The sequence below is a fragment of the Thunnus thynnus genome, chromosome 21 (assembly GCF_963924715.1).
Source record: "Thunnus thynnus chromosome 21, fThuThy2.1, whole genome shotgun sequence".
NCBI lineage: Eukaryota > Metazoa > Chordata > Actinopteri > Scombriformes > Scombridae > Thunnus > Thunnus thynnus.
Genome location: NC_089537.1, coordinates 27,562,508 through 27,585,417, shown reverse-complemented (window position 1 = coordinate 27,585,417; position 22,910 = coordinate 27,562,508). Strand labels below are relative to the sequence as shown.

Below are 22,910 nucleotides of genomic sequence, written 5' to 3'. Positions count from 1 at the left end.
TTCAACTTTTTTCTTCCAAAGCAAGGTACCTATTTCAGTGCCAAGAAGCAGTGTACCAGCTTTGATCTGAGAACAAATTGACCTTTTTTTTCTTTACAGTTCCTCGTGCATTTTCCATGCTATGCTTCATGTTATTAAATTTAAAATGATCATATTTATTTTTCATATTACCATGAAAGTACGTATAAACAGGTAATTGATGCATTTTGCAGTACTGATTCATTACTACGTCATAGTAACTACAAAGTGTGTAATCACTATTCCTTGGTGTTTACTTTAATCCAATATTATCATAAAATTGAGTTATTATTATATTATGTTATTACCTCTTTATAATTACAATATTACTCTACTATTACCTTGTTATTGCCGAGCAGGAATGTAAAGTGCTACCCCTTTTTTCCTATGCTGAAACATTTTCAACTATCATTGATGGAAACTTTGCAAAGCAAATGTAAAGCTCAGTGTTAATTTGATATTCTGTATGTGGTTTTTAAGAAAGTGAAACAATCCTCTTTTTTTCTCACCTGAGGCATTGTACTCTCTGATCTCCACATAGTCAGCCAAGCATCCTGGAGTGGTCTGCAGGCTGAAGTTCCCATAACTGAGGGTGAGGAAGTGCCCTGTGGGCCCCTCCAAGTACCACTCACAGCTGGAGCTGTCAGGATAACTGGATCCTGGAAATCCAGGGCTGTGGATCGTACCCCTCTGACCTAGGTAGGTACCTCCACATGTAGCTGTGTAGAGTAAAGAGTCAAGCTTTAATGTCCCTGGGTGGCAGTTTGGCCAACAGACAGCAGTCCATAATAATAAATACACAAAGACTACAACAATGCACATAACACTTAACATTACTGTTATCATCGTCACTTGTCACTGAGACCATCAGAGAAAACAGCAAAAGACCAAAAAGCTGACAGCTGATTGAATAAAAGACCTTGTGTGACTGCTTTTCTAGAAAGTTGGAGATTCTTGAGAAATGAGAGCAACTGTATTAGCATCAGTTTACCATTTATTTAAGAGAAAAAAATGAGTATAGCATAGGTCCAGGTATCATCGGATAATTCGTAATTCATTTGTAATTCAAAAACCAAAATACGGTAAATCTGTTATTTGTTTCAAAACAAAAAACAAAAAAATGTTTTTGGTGTCAGAATCAAATAACGAAAAACCAAACCCGGCCGCTTTTTGGTTTTTGCCGATTGGTTTTATCGTTATTCCTTCTTGGACTGAATATCCAGCAGGTCTGCGGACATCAAGCCAATTCGTTTTTGCGTTTGAAACCAAAAACGGAAGTCACAGGGGTTTTTCCTTTTTTCATTTTAAACGAAAAACAAAATCACATGACCTATTCCTTTTTAGTTTCCCAACGAAAATCCAGAAAAACAAATTCAAAAGACCGCTCAATTTTGGTTTAGAAATAAAGTATTTTTGTCAGTTTTGTACGATAGTGGAAGCGGCTACATTAGCCTACCCATGATCCTCAGCGACCGTTGCTATGGTGAAGATGTCAACGACAGCCTTAAAATATAGTCAGTATAACATTATGTAGTACTGCAGATTAGTGGTTATGATCGGGATCAACGTACTTTACTGTAGATTGAACTGTAAGGAAAATAATGTGTGCTATGGACAAAGAAACGAAGTGTATGAAATATAAGAAAGGTGATGAGAGAATAAATTAAACATAAATAATTAATAAATAATTACATCATGTAACAGTGGAGGTTGAATAAAATGCACAATCTAAAGTCCAGTTTGATGAAAATTACGAAAGTGAAAGTGTAGGGCTTAAATGAGGGATATGAAATGTAAAGTTCAGTTTTATAACCCCGTCTTCATCCCGTTTACACACACGCGCGGCTGTCGCTCCATAGCAACGGTCGCTGAGGATCATGGGTAGGCTAATGTAGCCGCTTCCGCTATCGTACAAAACTACTTGATTTCTAAACCAAAATTGAACGGTCTTTTGAATTTGGTTTTCTGGATTTTTGTTGAGAAATATATCGTTTTTGGTTTAAAATGAAAAAAGGAAAAACCCCTGTGACTTCCGTTTTTGGTTTCAAACGCAAAAACGAATTGGCTTGATGTCCGCAGACCTGCTGGATATTCAGTCCAAGAAGGAATAACGATAAAACCAATAAGCAAAAACCAAAAAGCGGCCGGGTTTGGTTTTTCGTTATTTGATTCTGACACCAAAAACGTTTTTTGTTTTTTGTTTTGAAACAAATAACAGATTTACCGTTTTTTGGTTTTTGAATTACAAATTAATTACGAATTATCCGATGATACCTGTTTCTTCTTTCTTTCTTTCATCCAGTGATACTGTCACAAAAAGTAACTATAACATTTTAAGTGAAATTTTCAAAAAAAAAAAAAAAAAAACATGACTTAAATTGACTTTAAGTTACTCAAAGTGTGTGTGTCTGTGTACTTTTATAGAACATGTTTTTTGTGTGTTAGGTCTGAGCCGACTATGTTATAATTAGAACTGGTTCCATATCATAAAACCAAGCCCTGGATTTGCAGACCTTCTTGCCTACCTATGGAGTACTTTGCTTTGAATCCTTTGTGCGTGACACTGATGTCAGTGCGAAATCTGAGCAGCATGAAGGACCCTGTTGAATGTTGGGTAGATGGTCGGGTGTTGCCACAGAGCCGGGAAATTAAGTCAGCATTAGACGTTGCACCATCACGCAGCTCCAAATAGTCGTACACACAACTAAGAATTACAGAGAAGAACACAGCACCATTATTTCCAAAATTATCACTGTTTTAATGAAAACAGAAGTTGTGAAGGTCATAATCCCCAAGGAACTGCTACATGATGTCAGAGTGTGAGCATTTTTAGGTTTACGTAAAGGGTTGGGTTTCAGGACATCCAAGCGGGTAGCTCCCGGTTTGAAAAGTGAAGCCAGTGCGGAAGTACGTTAAACCTGCATTCTTTCTAATGGCCAGCAGGGGGCGACTCCACAAGATGGTGATGGTCAAATTGCTATATTTGAGGCCTCAAAATGGCAGTTCACAAATCAATGGGTGACGTCACAGGGACACCGTCCATATTTTTTTACAGTCTATGGGGACACCATACCTCCCACAATGTTTTACTGATTGCCTATTTTAGGTCTCCAACCTTTCATGACCTCATCAGCCAGAGGGTTATTAAGCTGTCACATTAATCTAAGTATAGCTTATTTGTAAGAACATATGAAATTGAGCTTAAATCACAATGAAGAAAACTATCTTTTAAGGTTTGGGAGTACAAATCAATTGCATTGCTTCTATCAATGAATCATAAGATGAAACTTTAGAAAATGAAAGCAAAGCTCAAAAATACAAAAAAACCGACAACAAATAAACATGTACAATCTAATATAGGAGATATGCAGTTTCCTAATACTGTACACTAAAAACACCAAATCTAAGCAACAATGAGTAGGAAGAAATGTAAAAATAATAAAGGAAGCAGCTGTACCTGGCTGTGGGCTCAATGTAGAATTCATCCTCAAAGTCAATTTGCACAGCTTCTCCATTGGGCACAGTGATGACCCAGATACAGTCAATGTTCTGTGGGTAGTTCTGAGGGTAGTTCGGTGAAGTGATGTACCCTGGAGGATCAATATCATTCAGCTCAATGAAGCCTCCACACGCTGCCAAAACAAAGAAAGAATAACTTTATACCAGACAACTGTGCAGCATTGACCAGTATAACTCAAGTCCATATCCTCCAATCCTTCAAGCCCAGGAGGTCTGGCAGTCATTATGAAAAGTCACCAGACTGGTATGACCAGTGTTTCCCCTATAATTGTACAGGCCTGGTGGGCCACCGGGCCAATGAGAGGCCTCAACGGGCCAAAAGAATCTTTTCTTTAATGCCAAATATCCATTCATTCAGAAATTAATAATCATTTGCATTTGGGAGAAACTCTCCCAAATGCAAATGATTATTATATAAATGGAAACTCTTGACATGATGTGAGTGCCTCGACTCTTTAGGGTTTTTTTGGTGCATACCACCGGGCCTGAAAAAAATTCTAGGGGAAACCCTGGGTATGACACAAATATAACAACTATTCCCTCATTATGGCCCATTGGCGCTATTGAGTGGTGTAGGTCATCAAGGAAGTGAGCATGCTGGTGATGAGGTTTTTCCCTTTTTAAGTATGATTGGTGATGGTTTCACCTTATTCTGTTGAATACTGTGCATTTGGAAAATATTAAAATAGTGGTTTGCTGACTCATATGCAGGCAGAAATGAATGGTGCTATATACACTCACCAAGCACTTTATTAGGAACACCTCTGCAAGCTATCAATTCTACTTAATGTTTATATTTGAGGTCTTAGTGGGTGGTAGTGGCTTCTCTCTTGTCGATGTATTTGCTTGCTTGGGCTGCCTTATTATGCCTAACTGTAACTCTGTTAATTTGAAAACTGGTCGGTAAGGTAACCAAAATTGTGCTGTAAATTGTATGTCATGGACAGACAGTGTGTTGCTAGCAGTGGTATTGAAGTGAAGATATTCAGTATGACCGTCTGCTCTTCCTATGATAGAATTTCACGCTGCTGCTTAATGCAGTGTTTGATTTGCTGCACCAAATAAGGTCTTCATCTACTGGATGGATAATGGAATGGTATTTCATCAAATTAATGCAAAACTAGGGGGCGCCATCATGAAATCAAAGAATTTAAAATATAAATTTCTCCCTTTTCGTTTCAGGTTTTTCCTCAAGGGAGACCACAAGGACAAGTGATTTACAGAACAGATATACCATAGTAGATTTAAAAAAGAAACTTAATTTCACTTGGACTTCTGTCCATAGAGCTCTATGATCAATGATTTTAAATGTTGATACAGCTGATAACACAACTGTTCATGAAATCACCTGTATGCATGGTGATTGTCAACATGGCATTATTTTTCAGTCAACAATTTTACTTTGTTTATAAATAAAAGCTAAAGCTGTGTTACATTCAATGTTAAGCATACATCCACAGTTTAGGATTCAAGTGTGGGTGTCTGCTTTGCAGGAGTGGAGTGTCCCTGCTACCTGTGAGGACTGATGGGCCATTAAATGGTAAATGGACTGTACTTGTATAGCGCCTTCTTAGTCTGCCGACCACTCAAAACACTAAGAATCACATTCACCCATTCACACACATTCATATGCTGAATGGGTACAGGGGCTACCATGCAAGGTCCCAACCTGCCCATCAGAGAAAATCTAATCATTCACACACATTCATACACTGATGGCATAGCCATCAAGAGAAATTTAGGGTTAAGTATCTTGCCCAAGGACACATCGACATACAGACTGGAGGAGCCGGGAATCAAACTGCCGATCTTCCAATTAGTTGACAACCCGCTCTACTTCCTGAGCCACAGTGGGACAATGCGTACTAGGTGACACCTGCACTGCTGCCTGAGACATCGATCCAATCATAATTTTATGATTATGACTTCAAAACAAATAATAAAGATAAATGACAACAATTGTACAATTGCATAGAAATTCACAGAAAACTTATCAGCAACCATCAGTGCCCAAGAATTACATAATTAAGTTGGCAATGCATGTCTTAATTTCTCTGATGGTGCTGACGCCCACACACAGTTTCTCCATGAATAAACAATGTTTCACATTTACCTGACTTTTGCATCAGATTTTGGAATGCCATCTATTTTTAAGAAACTTAGAATTGCCATCCCTATTTTGACTGAACATTGAACCAAGTAGTTAATCACAGTCTGGAGTAACCACACAACAATCACACAAGTGTGAAGTGTGATTTCTGATGTAAATTGCGGCAATCTAATAACTGCCTCCATGAGATTTGTGACACAGCCACTGTTCTTGACTGCATTGGTGAACAAGCCTAATTCATTGTGCCAAATTAAAACAACTTACTTCCTGTTTTTTTTAGAACACCAGCATGCCTGTCCCTTTCACCTCTCGCTGTATATTGACCTAAAGTCTCTCCTTCCAAAGTCTGCTTCAACTCTTCCACTCGGGTGTGCCTCACAGTATTAAATCCGCTCTAAGCTTATGTATCTAAACAGTCTCCCTCTGTTTAATTTTTCTTAGTCTTTTCTCAGTTGACACCGTTAATATATGAGCTAATTCAAATAATAACATTGTTATAATTCCACAGTCACTGATAAAGTAATTGATTCCTTAATTTAGACACTGCTGTACTAATACCAACCATTTTTCAACCATTCAACACAAATTTTAACTATTCCATTAACTGAATGTTATGCAAGTATTTGGAGTTTGGTTATTGAAACAAACTGCTGATGTTTTTAATTCTCTAGACAGGGTCCTTAAACCATTGTAACAAGATGACATTAAAAAAGCACAAGTAAAACCCAGTCAAAACAGTATAGAAAACAGGATGAATATATGGCATGCCAAAACAGACGGACTCTCTTCGGTTAGACTCTCCAGTCTAACTGACTTAATTTTAGTCATACTGATGAGTTCAGTAAATTCATTCCTTCATACAGACTGCTTTGAAACACATATCCCTTGAAAATACAACAAATCTAATCAATTCATACACAGTCAGAGTTTGCTGTTTGGGTTTATTTCGTAAGTGGAGTCCAAATTGTTCTGCCAGCCGTTTAAAGCAGTGTAATTAATCATATGTGTCCACTGTAGACCACTGAAGACTCAAGTGTTGGAGAAATGCAGCTGGGGGTGGCTGCAGATGAGAAAAAACTGGTACAGGGAAAACAATTTTTTGTCAGTTGTATGTGCACACTTCAGTCAACATGATACAGAATTAAAAGGAAATGCAGTCAGAAAATAACAGTAGTGATGTGTTCAGTGTGGAGTGTTTGAGGCCAGTCTGCTGGAAAAGCCGATAGGGAACCATTTGACTGTAGGAGAAAAGCGAAAAACTGCAGCAAAGGAACAGCAATCCAGGGAGACTGTCCGTAGACAGATGTCCAGCTACAACTTATGTAGGTAAGTGGATTGACAATGCGACTTGCACACTGTCCTTCACTTCTTACACACTTTGCTTTCAGATACACAGACTGTCACACACTGCACCTTGACTCAGGTGGAGATCAAACAATCAGTGATTACACGCCAGCACAGGTGCTTTATAGGTAAACCATGGGGTGTGACCGTACCTTGACAGCAGGAGGATCATTTCCCCATACATATGGAATATGTAATGGAGTGAAGAGATAGTCTCGATACGATAGAGAAGTATTGTTTCATGTTTATGCCAACAGCAATGTATGTTTAAGTATGTAATGTATGCTTAAGACCCTAAGGTTGGCAATGTTATGCTGAGATGTGTTTGCTGTTTCTGCTCAGTGTGACTTGTATACTTGGATATAAGTTATATTCATGGGAACTCTGGGTTTTTGTTTTCTGTTTGCTTTGTGTTTTTACTCCTGTGTCCCTGTTGTGCTTTACCCCACACCTGCCTTGTATCAGCCTTGTCAGCCCGGCCTGCTCTCTGTGTCTCCTCCAGCCAATCAGCTCTCTCTCTGTTCTCCTGTCTCCCCACCTGCACGTCATCTCTTCTTTAGTTCAGTTAGTATTTAAGTCCAGTTTTCAGTTCAGTCTTTGTTGACTTGTCTGCTCAGTTTGCCTATTCCTGTGTCACAATTTATATTTATTTTCAATAAATAGTTCTGCTTTTCCTGTCTGCTTGCCATCCCCTGCATTTTGATCCACCACCAAGTCTCCATTGCACTTTGCTGCATTTTTATTCTATCGATACACAGACATCTCCATCTAAGCCAAGCATAAGATGATGTTTTTACTAATATTGTGGGATTTTTTGGAATTTGTGTTACACTCAGGTTTTCTTATGCACAATTGAAAATGTAAATAAAAACACGTGGATAGAAATGCATCCTGTGACAGAAAAAAATGAAAAAAGAATGGTTGCTGTACCCTGACTGTGGGCTTCAAAGGTCATCTTAAAGCCACTGGCCTCATTAGTGGTATCAGACACAAAGTGAATAAAAAGGTTGTTGTCAGTGGTCTGGAGGAGGGACGGGGGGCTTGAACCACAGAGACGTCCTCCTAGTAGTGGAGATGAACCATCTGGACCATTCCTGACCTGTGGAGACAGCAGAGAGGGAAGAGTAGCTATGAGTAATGAAATAAACAATTCACCGATACTGGATACAAAACCTCAGACAGAAAGAAGAAAATTAAATTGCTCAGTAGTTTTATGCAGTAAAAATGTTACTGAATTACAGTACTGAAACACAATTAGGATCTTGGTCTAGAACATTTTCATGATCCACTGTCTCAAACGCACATTGCATGGCTTTATGGCAGAATGGCCAGATGGAAGCCTCTCCTCAGTGAAAAACACAGGACAGCCCACTTTGAGTTAGCAAAAAAGCACCTAAAGGACTCCGGGCACCGCTCATCACCTGCCCAATACCATCCCAAAAGTGAAACATGGCAGTGGCAGTATCATGCTTGGGGGGGTGTTTTTCAGTGGCAGGGATGGAGTACTAGTCAGGGTTGAGGGAAAGCTGAACGGAGCAAAGTACATAGATATCCTTATTGAAAACCTGATCCAGAGTGCTCAGGACCTCAGACTAGGCCGAAGGTTCACCTTCCAACAGGACAATGACCCTAAGCACACAGCCAAGACAATGCAGGAGTGGCTTAGGGACAACTCTGTGAATGTCCTTGAGTTGCCCAGCTAGAGCCCTGACTTGAACCCAATTGAACATCTGTGGAGAGACCTGAAAATGGCTGTCCACCAATGGTCTCCATCCAACCTGACAGAGCTTGAGAGGATCTGCAGAGACAAATGGCAGAAAATCACCAAATCCAGGTGTGCTAAGCTTGTTGTGTCATATCCAAGAAGACTCAAGGCTGTAACCACTGCTAAAAGTGTCTCAACTAAGTACTGAGTAAAGGGTCTCAATACTTAATTAATACTCAATATCATATTTAATTTTTTTCTTTTTAATAAATTTGCAAACATTTCTAAAATTCTGTCTTCACTTTGACATTATGGGGTATTGAGTGTAGACTGATGAAGGAAAAAATTAATTTAAACAATTTTAGCATAAGGCTTCAACATAAATGTGAGAAAAGTGAGGGGATTTAAATATTTTCTGAATGCCATTCTTAATGAGAATTAGGAGCTTAAATGCTCTCCATGTGCTCGCTACACTAGTTTACTTTCAGTTTCATTCTTACGAGTTATTAGCGATTGGCTCAACTAATCATTTGATGCATTTCTTGTATATATCATACATGTTTTTGTTTTGTTGTTTCCTCTTGTAAAGTGTCTTTGAGTATCCTGAAAAGTGCTATATAAGTTCGATATTTTATTATTTTTATTATTATTATGTTACAAATAGTGTTCTTAAGTTAAGTTTAGTGTTAGTTTGTTGTTCCATACCTGTTGCGGTTATGTGGCTTGCATCCCAACCAGTAGGTTATTGGGGCACACATATCTGTGCTATTGAGGCTCTGCTAACTCAGTGACAGGACATCACATTTTTCTGTACGTTCTTCACAAACAAAGCATCCTGCCGTTTCGCCAGTGGGAGGATTTAACGTAAATCAGAAACAACAGGAAGTATTTGGTCTGCATTAGCTGTACATTAACACAGTGCCAATATGGCTGAGAATCCCATACAATAAGCACATGTGTTCTGGAATGCTGTGATAGTGTGAAAGGGAGAAAAATGTAATTGTAGCATTTTGATTACTTCCTCTGTCCACAATTATTGCAGGTTAAGTGACATGTAGTCATATTCTTATTATTGGTTATATTAGGGTTTCGTGATATTATTCATATTATTGCATATGGGTGAACTTTATGTATACATGTTATCCTTCATTCAATTGTATTTTCTATTCTCTCTCTATAGAAGCCACAACCAGACATAAACAACCAGCTGCTAATACCTGTATATGTTTTACTGCCATGGGAAGAAATAAACTGCAATCATCCATCTCTCAGCTCTTTATTTCATACTCTGGAAGATTTGGCCTTGAGTGGTGTTCTGGCTGACACACCAGGGTGAACATAGTGACAGAACTAGCACCCAGACTGAGGATATCACTATTATCTCCACTACACACAAGATGCAGATGAGAGTTTACTCTTTGATTAGGGGGAAATCTGACTGACTGATCCTTTTAGGATTAGGCAAGGCAAGTTCATTCGTATAGCACATTTCAACAAGACAATTCAAAGAGCTTTACATAAAAGGTATCAAGACAGAATGTAAAAGCAACACAAGGCGATATAGAAAGACATTTAGATACAATTAAAATGTGCTCAATTGGAAATAAAATTAAGCTAAAATAGAATAAGACATAAAACAGGAGAGTAAACGTTACAGTGCAGTGTAAGATATTGATCAATTCCTCAAATTATCAAAGATGATCGTTAATTATTAAAATCAATAAAATTATTAATAAGAATTAATAATAACGGGGCACCACCCTGGACTCAGGGAAAAAGATATCCAATTCAGTCTCAAAGTGTACTAATCTATGAATTTGGGACTTTGATTAATAATTAATTTAATAACTATAAACAAAATCACCATATCAATAGCTAGTTCAGGTTGAAGGATTTGGAGTTCTTTACAGAGCAGGGGTTGGCAAAACTCATTCTTGTGCAACATTAAAACAGACAACAGGTATATCCAAAAGCATTTATTTAACAAAAGGGTAAAAGCAACACACCAGGTTAAAATGAGGTTAGTTGCATGCAAGGCCTAGTTACTGGCTGTAACATGTGTTAAGCATGCTAACATTAACCTAGCGGCGTGGCTATGCAGTAACCTGACTATAGGCAACAAGGACATCACAACAACAGTTCAATGTATAACCTCAACCACATCAATACACGTACAGTACATTGTTTGAGTTAAACATTCTTGCTTAGCCGTACTATGCTTCACTGTGTTGCTAGGCTATGCCCAGTTGTTACCAGTCCATGAAGGAAGAGATGCTTTGTGGCGTTCTGCTTTGTAGCCGGTGAATCCGTGGGTGAGTCAGGCTGAGAAGGTTTTGGTTCTGAAGCTGAAAGATGCAGGCGTTGCTGGGGAGAGAGCACTCCAGTCGTGCAGAGGGCCCAGGTCACTCCTTTGTGTAGAGTTAGCGGCAAGCTAACTCCATTTCGCGGCTCCTGTACTTGTTAAACTGGCCAGAAGACTTGTGTGTTAGCTGCTGGCACAAGGAAACTTAGTTTCTAAGTCTTAAGCAGGCTCTCGCGTCTTCTGCCGTAAAAAAGAAAGTGTGTGTCTGCTGTGAGCAGGCCACACAAGAGAGCAGAGAGCTGCTCCAGCAGCTGCTGGAGGTGTGAAAGACAAAGCAGCTGCTCCTGCAGCTGAAGGAGAAAGAGAGCAAGGAGCTGCTCCTGCTGCAGCTCGTGGAGAAAAGAGAAAGATAAGAGAGGAATCTCTAGTTTTGATAACCTGGATCCATGGGTGGAGCTTCACACTTTGGGTGCGAACCCCCAGGGCTCAGGTTTCTTGGAGTCTTGAAACATGTGGTAAACTGTGGTCCACATGTAGTCCCAACATCTGTGTAGTTTTCTCTGTTGGCTATATTTGCAGTTCACATGCTAACGGAACACACACACACACAGACACACACACACACGCGCGCGCGCACACACACATCTGTATAAAGGTACACTTAGTAAGATTCCATATTGTGTGTTTTTACTCTTTTAGAACACTTTACCTAAGATTACAGATTGTGTGTTTTGCTTTTTTAAATAAATGCTTTCGGATATACATGCTGTCTGCTTAATGTTGCACAAGAGGGCATTTTTCCAACCTCTGCTCTGTGAAGAGCTCCAAAATCCTCCGACCTTAACTAGCTATTGGATTGGTAATTTTGGTTATAGTTATTAAATGAATTATTTATCAGAATTCTAATAGCTTAGTCAATTTTATGAGACTGAATTGGCTATCTTTTTCCCTGACTTCAGAGTGGTGCCCCATTATTATTAAATCTTATTAATAATTTCTGTTGATTTTAATAATTAATGATTAAGAATTAACTTTGATAAACATTAATTATTGCTGATAGCCAAACCTGTAACCAAGGCCCAACATCATGAACTTGGAGATCTGTGTTCAGCTTTTCGACATTCTTTTTTCTATTCTAACCAGTGTGGCATTTCTCCATGGAAATCTTTTCTTACTAGAGACCACCTTCATCTTAGTGGGAACAATGACATCAATAACATTTGTAATTTTAGAATTGAAATTATCTACAAGCTCATTGATTGAGACCCAAAAGAGGGTGGGTGGGGAAGAGAAAGCCTGAATGAACTGGTGTTTTCATTTATATACTGTTTTGTGATTACCTCTGTTTGAACATTTGTGTGCACGGAGATAGTACTCTCAAAGAAAACACAGGAATTATCAAAGAGAGCAACATCGGTCACCACAACTTATAGTGTGACAGAATTAAAGAGGGAATGCTTTGACATGGAGTTGGATGCTATAAAAACGTCTTGTGTTCTGTGATGGGAGGTGATCAAGGGATGTGACGGTCACTGAGATATTATAGCCTACAGACGGTGATGTTACACTGTCATCTGCAACATTAGATGATACCGGACAGAGACCTGTAGAAAGACACTGAGGAAGCTGTTTGCATCAACTAGTGAAATGTATAAGTTGCTACGCCAAAATATGCCAATAGAAATCATAAAATCTAGAAACACAATCAGAAAAAGTTTGTTATATGTCATTTCAGTGAACCTGGAACCATTTGACTGTCACCCTTGAGTCAGGAGCATTATACCAAATTAATCATACCTATGGGTGCGACATCACCACCGCACACTATATGAATGCGGTACATCCACACACTCATCCTTTGTCTATCCTCCTGGTTGGTAAGAGCTTATACCAGTTGTCCTGTAGTTAATTACTGTTAACCCTCACAGTTTTGTTGCCTGCCTTGGGCTGCCTTGTGCTTGGCACCCCCTTGGCCTGCTGTGTGCACTGGCTCAGTGAGTGCACAGAGATGCAGTGCTTTAGCATTAAAGGACAGCTTCACCAATTTTCAATTTGATTCCTAGGTTCTAATGTGGGTAGTACATACAGCATATTTGAATGACATTAAACTTTCTTTTGTCTTCCCTATAATAAAATATCCTTCTTCATCTAGCTGCAAAAGTCTGGGGGCTGTCCTTTCCTTCCCAGTCGGTAGAAAGCTGGTGAGTGTGTGCCGCATTCATAAGGTGTGCAGTGGTTGACGTCACACCCCCAGGTGTGATTAATGTGGTATAATGCTCCTGACACGAGGGTGAGAGTCAAATTGTTCAAGGTTCACTTTCATTCATAAAACTGTTTACACTTGTTTTACTTATATATTTCAATTTATTTCACTCCAAATACATTGAGGTCAAACAAGTGTTTCTCCCTTTGTTTGCAGAGACTATCTCTTCATTACTTGAATGACAGGTCTGGTAATACAGAAAACTGACAAATGCCAAAAATGTTCTCAAATCACTCTTATGTGCCTCTTAAGAACTAATCTGTAAAGACATCATTGACTGAGTATCCTTTTTCCTGGACAAACCCATCCTGCTATCCTCATCCCTCTGCCTTCTAGGAGACAACCAAGACAATAAAATCAGTAGATTACTCCTGATGGCTTTCTCGCCAAGGAAATTATCCTCATGAACTGGAAATCAAGAAAAAAAATTATGAAAAATGATTACTTACATCAGAGGTCGTAACAGTAGTATTAGAAATAGTGATAGAATTTGTGGAACTTTGACTTGTTTGTGTGTTTCCCCAATTTTTCTCCGGTTTGACCCTGAATTATGAAAAAATGTATACAACTCTGTGCTTCTATTCCAATTTCTAGTTTTAAATATTTTGTTTTATTTTATTTATATTTAATCTTATTTTTAAATTTACTCTGTGTATATATTTGTACACATATGTACAACCCCAGTGGGACCTATGATAGAATGCCACATTATTGCTTTATTCAAGATTTGATTTGAAGTGATTCATAGAGCAGATGTGTATGCTGTAGTAGACAAAAAGCTTTTTTAAAATGCAATTTAAATGTTACTTGTAGGAAGTATGAACCTCATTTCCAGCTTTTATTCATAATACACAGATTTTGAAATCCATATGTTGTTTACCTCCAGGTAGTCTCCTGAGCTGCATCTAGTTCCATAGCCTTGAATCTGGAAAGGGCTCTGGAAGGTGACAGAAACCCTAAAACCAGGCATCACCATCACATGCCATTCACAGTCCTGACCCGGCGGATAGTTCTCAGGGTAGTGAGGGCTGCTCAGCACACCCCTGTCTACATGCAGGAGGCCACCACAACCTGAAAAAACAGAAAAATATTGTTATTATTATTAATATGATTGTTATTGTTGTGGAAAAGTGATAGTAGGTGAACATGACAGGAAATGTGGAGAAAAAGAAAGTGATATGACAAGGGCAAAAAGGGTTACTGTCAAGTATAGAACGTCAAATAAATGTTAAATGTTGGATGACCAAAAACATTCTCCAATTTACTGCTGAGCATCACAGCAAGCAATCATAATTGTGGATCCTGCCCTCAGAGATTGATAGACAAGCAAGTGTCATCCTGAAATGAATTCACCATGAAATAAATAAGACTCATTCATGAGAGAAAAAAGATGTAGTGAAATAAATTTAAAAACAGCCTACACATATATACTGGAAATTCATTAAAATTGGAATAGAGATTTAAAATTAAATTAATTTTAAAATAATTTTGTCAGATAATTATTAAATTTATTATCAATAATGTATTATATTCATTTACTTAATTTATTTCATAGTTTGTCTTATCAATATAATTATGACCCATCTAGCCCTAAATAGCAGGCATGAACACATTCATGTTTATAAATTAATTTTTGTCTGAAGTGCAAATGTAATTTTCTGTTACGGATCCTATGCTCAGTTTTATAAATGAGGTCCTGAGAGACAAGAGGTTGAACTTTAAACTTGTTTTGTGCAATTATTCTATTTACCAATTTTGATTTCAATTTATTTAAAGGAACAGTTTGACAATTTTGTACTTGTTTGCTATTTTGCAACAAACAGGGGCGACAATTAGTTTAGCTCTGCCCAAAGTTTAAAATTTTCCTGACAGGCCCCAGTAGCATTGGTTAATGTCACATGCCACATAACTACAACAACTGCAGTTCAATTCCTGCAGCACACCTTTGTTGTATATCATTCCCTATCTAGGGAAGGCATAAAATGCCCCATAAATATTAAAGAAAAAAAGTGCACAAATGCACAAAAACCAAAGTGTAAAAACAACAAGTTATATTTTTATGGACGACTGAGTGCTTGCTGGTTGCCGTGTCATGACAAGCCTCCGGGAGGGCACTGCACTGAAGCGTTGTAATTTTTTCTTATGAATCCCTCTTATCTGACTGAAGATGAACAACAGCATGGAGTGTACTTACATGTCACTGCTGCAGACTATCAAGAGCAATTGCTGGCTTTAACTGAGGCACGTCTGAAGTTCATTGTTTTAGAACACTTAGAGTAATAAATATATGATGCTTATTAATTTGCCTCTGGAGTAGGAGGCATTAAAGCCTCGGCCACTGACACTGCTGTCTGAGGAGAAGTGGATGAACATGGAGTCTCCTGTTGAGTGGAGGGAACCTGGAGCATCCCTACCACACACATTGGCCAGCAAGGGGGATAGACTGGTCGCACCTGGAAACACACACATGCAGACAGAGGGGAGTTATAAAATGTCTAGAGGAACAAACTTACCTACAACAGACCTAAAATTCAGGGTTAGGGTAAGTCTCATGGTTTGGAAATCTAATCACTTGTGCAAAACAGTTAGGCTGAGCCAGCTAACTTTCGGTTAGCCCTCTGCTAACTTGAATAGGGATAAAATAATTGAATCGTGCAGCTCTTCTAGACTTTCCAAACGTAATTGGACCAAATGGATCAGATTCTGATCGTGAAACGAATCATCTTGCGGGGGTTGTGTGACGATCCTGGCAATTTATCCACCGTTTTACAGCCACAACAGTAGCGCAGGAGTAGGCTACGGCATAGCCTATGACATAAGCACATGTTGACAGTGTTTTTGTAGTTACTCTCACTGCCAGAAGGGGGAAAAAGTCCCACACTCAAGCTTTAAGCAAGCACTTAGCACTTTTCTTTGTGTTGATATGGTGTGATTGCTATTTTCTCTAACCTATGATTACAACATCCGTCCTGCAGTCTACAGAGATGCCTCAGACCCTCATGCTCTCTCTCTTGTGCTTGTCTTAATAAACCTCATATCTTGATGAATGAACAGACCAGACCTCTACTTGTCCATTTTAATATCACACTATTAATAATTTCTTCAACATATGGTAATCATGTATTATTAGAGAAATCACAAATGTATTTACCACTGGGGGATTTATCAACTTAACTTACTGCAAATTTTTTCCTCTGCTCTGCTCGCATTCACCGTCACTTTTCTTCCGCTCGCTCTCTCACTCAACCACTCACTCACCCACAATGCACAAATATTATGTACTGCTGTATTCCTTAAAAGGAGCTATGCTGCCAAGAGTTTCCCAGGCAATGACACAGAGGTTAACTCATGTTCTGGAAGAGCACTGCACAAAGTCTCCCAAATGCTACTGATTTGAATGAAAGGATATTTGGCATTATTTTTGGCATTAAAAATGTTTTTTTTTGGCCTGGCGGGGGCTCTTATTGGCCTGGCGGCCCACCAGGCCTATACAATTATAGGGGAAACACTGAAAGGGATGTTGCTGGCCAGATTTGGCATGCTGGGGGTCTTTCTCTATGCCAATGAGCTTAGGCATGCATGAGCACATAGCACAAGCACAACATAGATCAGGTGAGATTTATCATTGTGATGTTTGATAAATACCATTTCTCTTGTTTGTACTGAAAGTCCTTCTGCACACATTTAGAACTTCTTCTAGGCATGCTTTGATAAGTGAGGCCCAAGCCCCCACTTTGTAACACATGATTTGAAAGAAATTCAAATTAAACAATAAAAAATTAAAAAAATCTTCAACAACAAACTTAGATAATTCTGATGAGATCATCAGGGTTACTTCCTCAAACCTTGCAAAACTCCCCCCGACCCACAGAGGACATTAGACTAGACAGAAGGGCAAGCCCACTGATTTTGAATTAACAGCTGCCTACAGCGCAAAATATTTGATTATTATTTCATCACTGTCTCATTCTGTGGAGTTTCAAGGCTTACCATCTCTTATGACAAGACTGTCAAAGTAGCAGTTGGGGTAGTCCTCGATGTCCAGAGACAAGAGGTTAAATTCTACAGTTGAGTCTGGAGAACGTATCAACCAGGTGCACTCCTGGTCAGCAGGGTAGTTTTCAGGCCAGCCAGGAGAGTAGAGGAAGCCAGGAGTCTCCCCTGTCATTAGCATTCCACCACATGCACCTGACACACACACAACAGGTTCATTCAGATAGTGCACATGCGATACTTAAAAGGTTAGCTATAGGAACAAAGTCCATCCATCCATAAGATAATTCATACAGACACAAGTGATACATTGACTGAATTAACTGTAACTTATACTACATTTATATACTTTTATGTCTATAAATATTTTTTTCTTTAAATCTCTTTTTAATCAGGGAAGTAACATACACACATTTTGTCAAATACATAAATTCCTTTGCATATGCTCTCCAAGCATGTACACATACTGTATATACAAAATAGACAAATCCAAATTAAACACCTGCCATCCCACTCAACCGCCATAAAAAACAGAAGCAAGGGGGACAAATACTAAAATACAGTAAGGGAATACATTTGATGAGCTGTATAAGCTTAAGGATCCATTAAGGTTCCTTGAAATACATTGGATAATTAATCTGAAGGAAAAATATAGTACTTTTTAATACCACATTGATAAAGCATGGCATAAATATCAAGCCAAACATACAGGATTGAAAGGGGTGCAGCAGACAACATGATTCTAAGCAAGTTTGTATTATTACCAACATGCTTGCACCAAGTATAAGTTGTTTTGGATCTATCTATCTATCTATCTATCTATCTATCTATCTATCTATCTATCTATCTATCTATCTATCTATCTATCTATCTATCTATCTATCATCCTGTGCTGATTAATATCTTCCTTAACATTCACTGGCACAGCCCAGTCACTTGTTAACCAGTTACTATGGAGACAGTAAATTCATTGACGAAACGTGATGCCATAAATAGCATTGGGGGCAAACCGCAACCGTTCTGTTATCTTAGGGGTTCATTCATTTTCTTAGCAAAAGTTGCTCTCAGCAAGGAATTTATCCCTAATCATAGCTGAACTTAAGGGCAACCAAGGTTACAGGGCCTGTAATTAAACATCTGTCATCTGAGGTTAGCAGGTTTAATGTGAGGGCCTCTAAAAAGTCTTTGCTTCTATCCTGATTGTATGTAACCTCAAATGCATGAGTTATATAAGTATACTGGTAAATTTACCAATCTCTGAACTAGCTAATTTAATTTTGCTCACCACAGGCAGAAAATTAGGTTTAGTTAAATCAGAAAGTTTGGGCAAAAGGGCAATGCCAGGGTAATATAATTTAATTATTATAATTAATTAATTAATCTACATTAATCCAATAAAAGACAACTTAAAGGGAAAATCATACTGCTTGTATTTGTGGCAAGGCAAATGACTTGTAAATTGTTGATCTATCTTTCCAATTGATCTTACACTCTGAAAACATTCACTATTCACTTGGTCTTTCAGTTCCAGCTACAGGCTTTATGGTCAAAGCAAAAGGTAAAGGAGATGAGGGACAACCTTGTTTGGTACCTCTACTTTTTTAGAAAACTTGGGATATCCAGCCATGAAAGATCATCAAAAGAATGGCGTATTTTAAATAAATTATGTTACACCCATACTATTTGAGTGAGTATACCTTCAGCCATTGTTGCAGGCTGTCCACACAGATGTAGACATTGCAATGGCATAGATTCTCTAGGAATGCAATACAAGGCTGAAAACAATTCAGTAGTCCAGTTTTAACATGCACAGATTAGTGTATATGCAATTTGAATAATACTTTAATTTTTACACTTTTACTCAATGTTGATAATGTAGAAGTTCAGCTTGCACTAACCTGTGCACTTCTACCTCAGTCGCAGGCTTGTAATTTTCTTCTACTTCTTGTTTTAAGTGAGCTGTAGCATTCAGCATGCATGTCTTTTATGTTGTGTGGTGTATGTAATCAGGCTCAAAGGGACTAACTAGTCTGACCTGGTGTGATGGTAGGGGGTGGTCCAGAGTCCTGGACAGAAGTCCATTCCACAAGGAAGCCTCGTCCTCCCACCACTGAATCTGACTGGAATTGAAGGGTGAGGGTGCTACCAGAACTTCTTAAGGGAGGGGGCAGGGCCAGACCACAGATTGTTGCGATGGGGTAATAATGAACACTGGGGCCATCAAATATCTAGAGAGAAACAAGGATTGAAAACCATCACATTGATATGTTTGTAGAAAACAAAAGTGAGCCTGTTGTGCAATGTAATAGTTTTAAATGGTGGCAAGAGGCCTTTTTTAGAATTAAATATGACAGAGACAAATGATATGAGTATTATTTTACATGACACCACCCCATCCCTGGCAACACTGACCTCTGACAGTCATACCATCATGATCTGTAAGGCCAGAAACATGCACCATGCAAGTACACAAACACAAACAGTCTTGCCTGGCCTAGCCAGCACAAATGCACAACCCTGGTGGATCAATCTCACTCCCTAAGGAGGCAACATAGGATAGTTAATACTAATCAGAGCATGTCTATGACTACAGTAGTAAGCAAAAATGGTGTCTGAGGGGATGTGTACTACCATGCTTACTGCACTGAAGAAAGAAAAAAGAAAACGAGAAGATACGATGTGGACCTTTGATTTGCACATGGAGGAAGGACAGATAAAGAATTCCTGTCTGAATGAGGAGGTGACAAAGCTCAACTAAAGCTGCATCGAAATGGTCAGCACGATCGTTTTAAGCCGAAGTGAAATGAAAATGAAAAACTAAAGGGGTTCAATTTCTACTGTTGTTTCATGCAGAACACAATGTGTAAAACATACTCTTATGGAACATGTTTGGGGCCAAAAAAAAATTTTTGTTTGAGAAGTCTTAGTTTGATGTCAACATGATGACAAATTGTTGTTTTTTTTATTAAATCTCAACTTATTTATTGATATGCTTTCCTTCCTCAAAATGCTCCAAATAGGGTGGTACAAATCACTGGTACTCGACAGGTAAATTTGTTCTGTATAATAAACAGTTGATAGAGAAAGTCCATTCAATGAAACAGCTCCCACCCCATACATATACATGGTGAGTTTCGGGTCTTGTTATTCCTTTGTTACAATAACTGAATAAAACTGTTGATCAATTTAGGTGTTATCAATCAGTAGATAAAGTGAACTGCTAAATTTTAAAAAAATGCTTTGAATTTCGAAAAAAACTGAAAAAAGATGTGTGTCTTGATGTATAATCAATGATCTGATGCATCTGGATCCATTTTAAAAAAGCCAATGGATTAATATGATTCCATTAATTCCTGCTGCAGTGAAGAACATTGTGAAACAACACAATGCACTTCAATAAAGTTAAGACACAACGGTGCAAACATTCTGACTGTAATCATCACAGAACACACAATCTTACTTTGAGCTGGTCGTAGAAGCAGTCATGCAGGTCCTCTATGTCTATGTCCAAGAAGCGGATCTGGATATAGCTGTCTCCCTCCACAGTAATGGTCCAGTGGTAGTGGGCGTTATTAGGGTATGTTCTGGGATACAGTGGGGATGCTATCTGACCAAACTCCCCCGTCATATCATTACCATACACTGAGAAACAGTGAGGAAGTCAAAAGTTAGATTTCTGATTCTCTCTCTTAAGTTCTTCTTTTCTAATTACATAACTCAGCAGATGAATAAACTGGTGTACATAACTTTCGTGCATTGAGAAAAATGACATCACAAAGATGTGTCTATGACTAACGACAATCAGAAGGGCTAAGGTGTGACACAATGGAGCATGTGTTGGTGGCATGGTGTGATATGAGTCCTATTCTTCATTAATTCTAGCTGCAAGCACACGTGCACATAATGTGTGACCTACATGATGCAAATGTTTAAGGAGCCTGACACTCAGCAATCATCTCATTTTCACCTTCTCACTTAAATGTGCAGGGCTGTGCACACTGCAGCATTGGTGTTTTACCCCCTATGACAATAGCCTCAAAAGCAATCTGTTAGAGCTATATTCCTAACAGAATATGCCAGCGTATATCCAATTGGGAACAACCACGGCTTGAAATTGAAGCCAATGTGGAAGTACTGTGTACCAAAATCCATGGCTCCAATAGACTCCCATTCAAAAAGCATCAACTTCTCTAATGAAATACTAAGTCTATGAAATTTTTCAATGAGTCAAGATACACTAGCACACTGGAACTGGCTTATTATGTTTAGTTTGGGCCCTGAAGTGTTTTGGTTGGATTCCATCTAATGCATTATTTATTTGTATGAGGTAATGTCTGTACTGCAGCTGTCTGGGCTTCATCGTGCACCTTTATCTGCTTCTACAGGATTAGTGTAGCCATCCCTAATCCTGTGGCAACAACAATCTTGTCTGCATCTTTGGTCTTCAACTGAGGCACAATGAGTGCAGATTCCTTATGACATTGTTGGTATGAGTCATACAGGTGTCACTTATTGTCTAAGGTGGTTAGCAAGAATGAAATAGAACAAGATTATCAAATATAACTACAATTCTATATGACTGCCAGAGTTCATTGTCACACAAAATCTTGACAAGGTGATTTTGTAGGAGACAACTGTTGAGTGTCATGCTCCATCACCATCATCATGCATATAACTTTGCAAGTATAAGATCTCCACCTCTTGTGCGTATGTGTGTTGGATATTCAGGTATTACATAAAGTCTCTGGCATTCATCCAGAATTCATAGAGCCATAGTTACATTTGTACCCATCATTTTGGTGTGTGCTGTCGGTAGCATTTGTACACATGAATAGCTGTATGTGTGTATGGAGGATGAACTTGAAAAGAAGGGGAGGAGAGAAGAGAAAAACCACATCCACGCTTTAGACTCTACAACAAAGATTGTGTAAGTTTAGAAACTCACAATGTGAAAAGGTGGCCCTGAATCCTGCTCCACTAATGGATGCATCTGAGACAAATTTAATCCACAGGATGTGACCAATCACAGAGGTATAGTTGGAAGGAAGGGAGCTTCCACAGAAACGACCAACCAGAGGCCCAGTAGAGTTGCCCTCTCTGATCTCCAAGTAGTCATTGTTACAGCCAGAGTCTCCCTGCAGGTGAAAGATACTGAACAAAACATGACTGTTACTGATATTCAACAGTGTAGTATCCTCTAAATAATGAACATCAGCCATAGTTTAATTATAGGTAGAAAAAACAAGTATGAAGACTCTTAAGTGCACAAACAAGGAATTTAGTTTGTTTTTACTGTCTCTGGCATATATCACCACAGAAAACAACAAACCTTTTAAATATCTGTAAAAGGGACATATTATGTTTATTTCCAGGCCTATATCTTTTCATCTGGGGCTTTACTGGAATATCTCTGCATGATTTACAGTTAAAAACACTTTATTTATCTTAGACTGAACCTTTACACAGCCTCTCAGTTCAGCTTGTATGAAATAGGCTGTTTTAGCTCCCATCTCTTTAAGGCCCCCCTCCCGTTGAGCTCACTCTGTTGTGATGGGGTTAGCTTCCGGAAACTGTGTCATAGCCGACTTCTGGCGACTCGGGAGATTACATCAACAAACCATGGAACAAACTGTAGTAGTAGGATTTCACTATTTTC

At 38.7% G+C, this 22,910-nt stretch overlaps 1 protein-coding gene across 2 annotated transcripts in view; it reads right to left on the bottom strand.

The window, feature by feature from the left end:
- cubn (cubilin (intrinsic factor-cobalamin receptor)) overlaps positions 1 to 22,910 on the bottom strand; it is a 200,085-nt gene that overhangs the window by 73,996 nt on the left and 103,179 nt on the right. For both annotated transcript variants that reach the window (XM_067578819.1, XM_067578821.1), the window contains 10 exons: positions 22,200 to 22,405; positions 20,715 to 20,896; positions 19,290 to 19,482; positions 17,252 to 17,449; positions 15,568 to 15,714; positions 14,142 to 14,332; positions 7,922 to 8,090; positions 3,476 to 3,650; positions 2,544 to 2,722; positions 528 to 737 (listed from right to left, as the gene is read on the bottom strand). In XM_067578819.1, the coding sequence (XP_067434920.1) occupies positions 528 to 737; positions 2,544 to 2,722; positions 3,476 to 3,650; positions 7,922 to 8,090; positions 14,142 to 14,332; positions 15,568 to 15,714; positions 17,252 to 17,449; positions 19,290 to 19,482; positions 20,715 to 20,896; positions 22,200 to 22,405 (1,850 nt within the window). The remainder of the gene's footprint in view (positions 1 to 527; positions 738 to 2,543; positions 2,723 to 3,475; positions 3,651 to 7,921; positions 8,091 to 14,141; positions 14,333 to 15,567; positions 15,715 to 17,251; positions 17,450 to 19,289; positions 19,483 to 20,714; positions 20,897 to 22,199; positions 22,406 to 22,910) is intronic.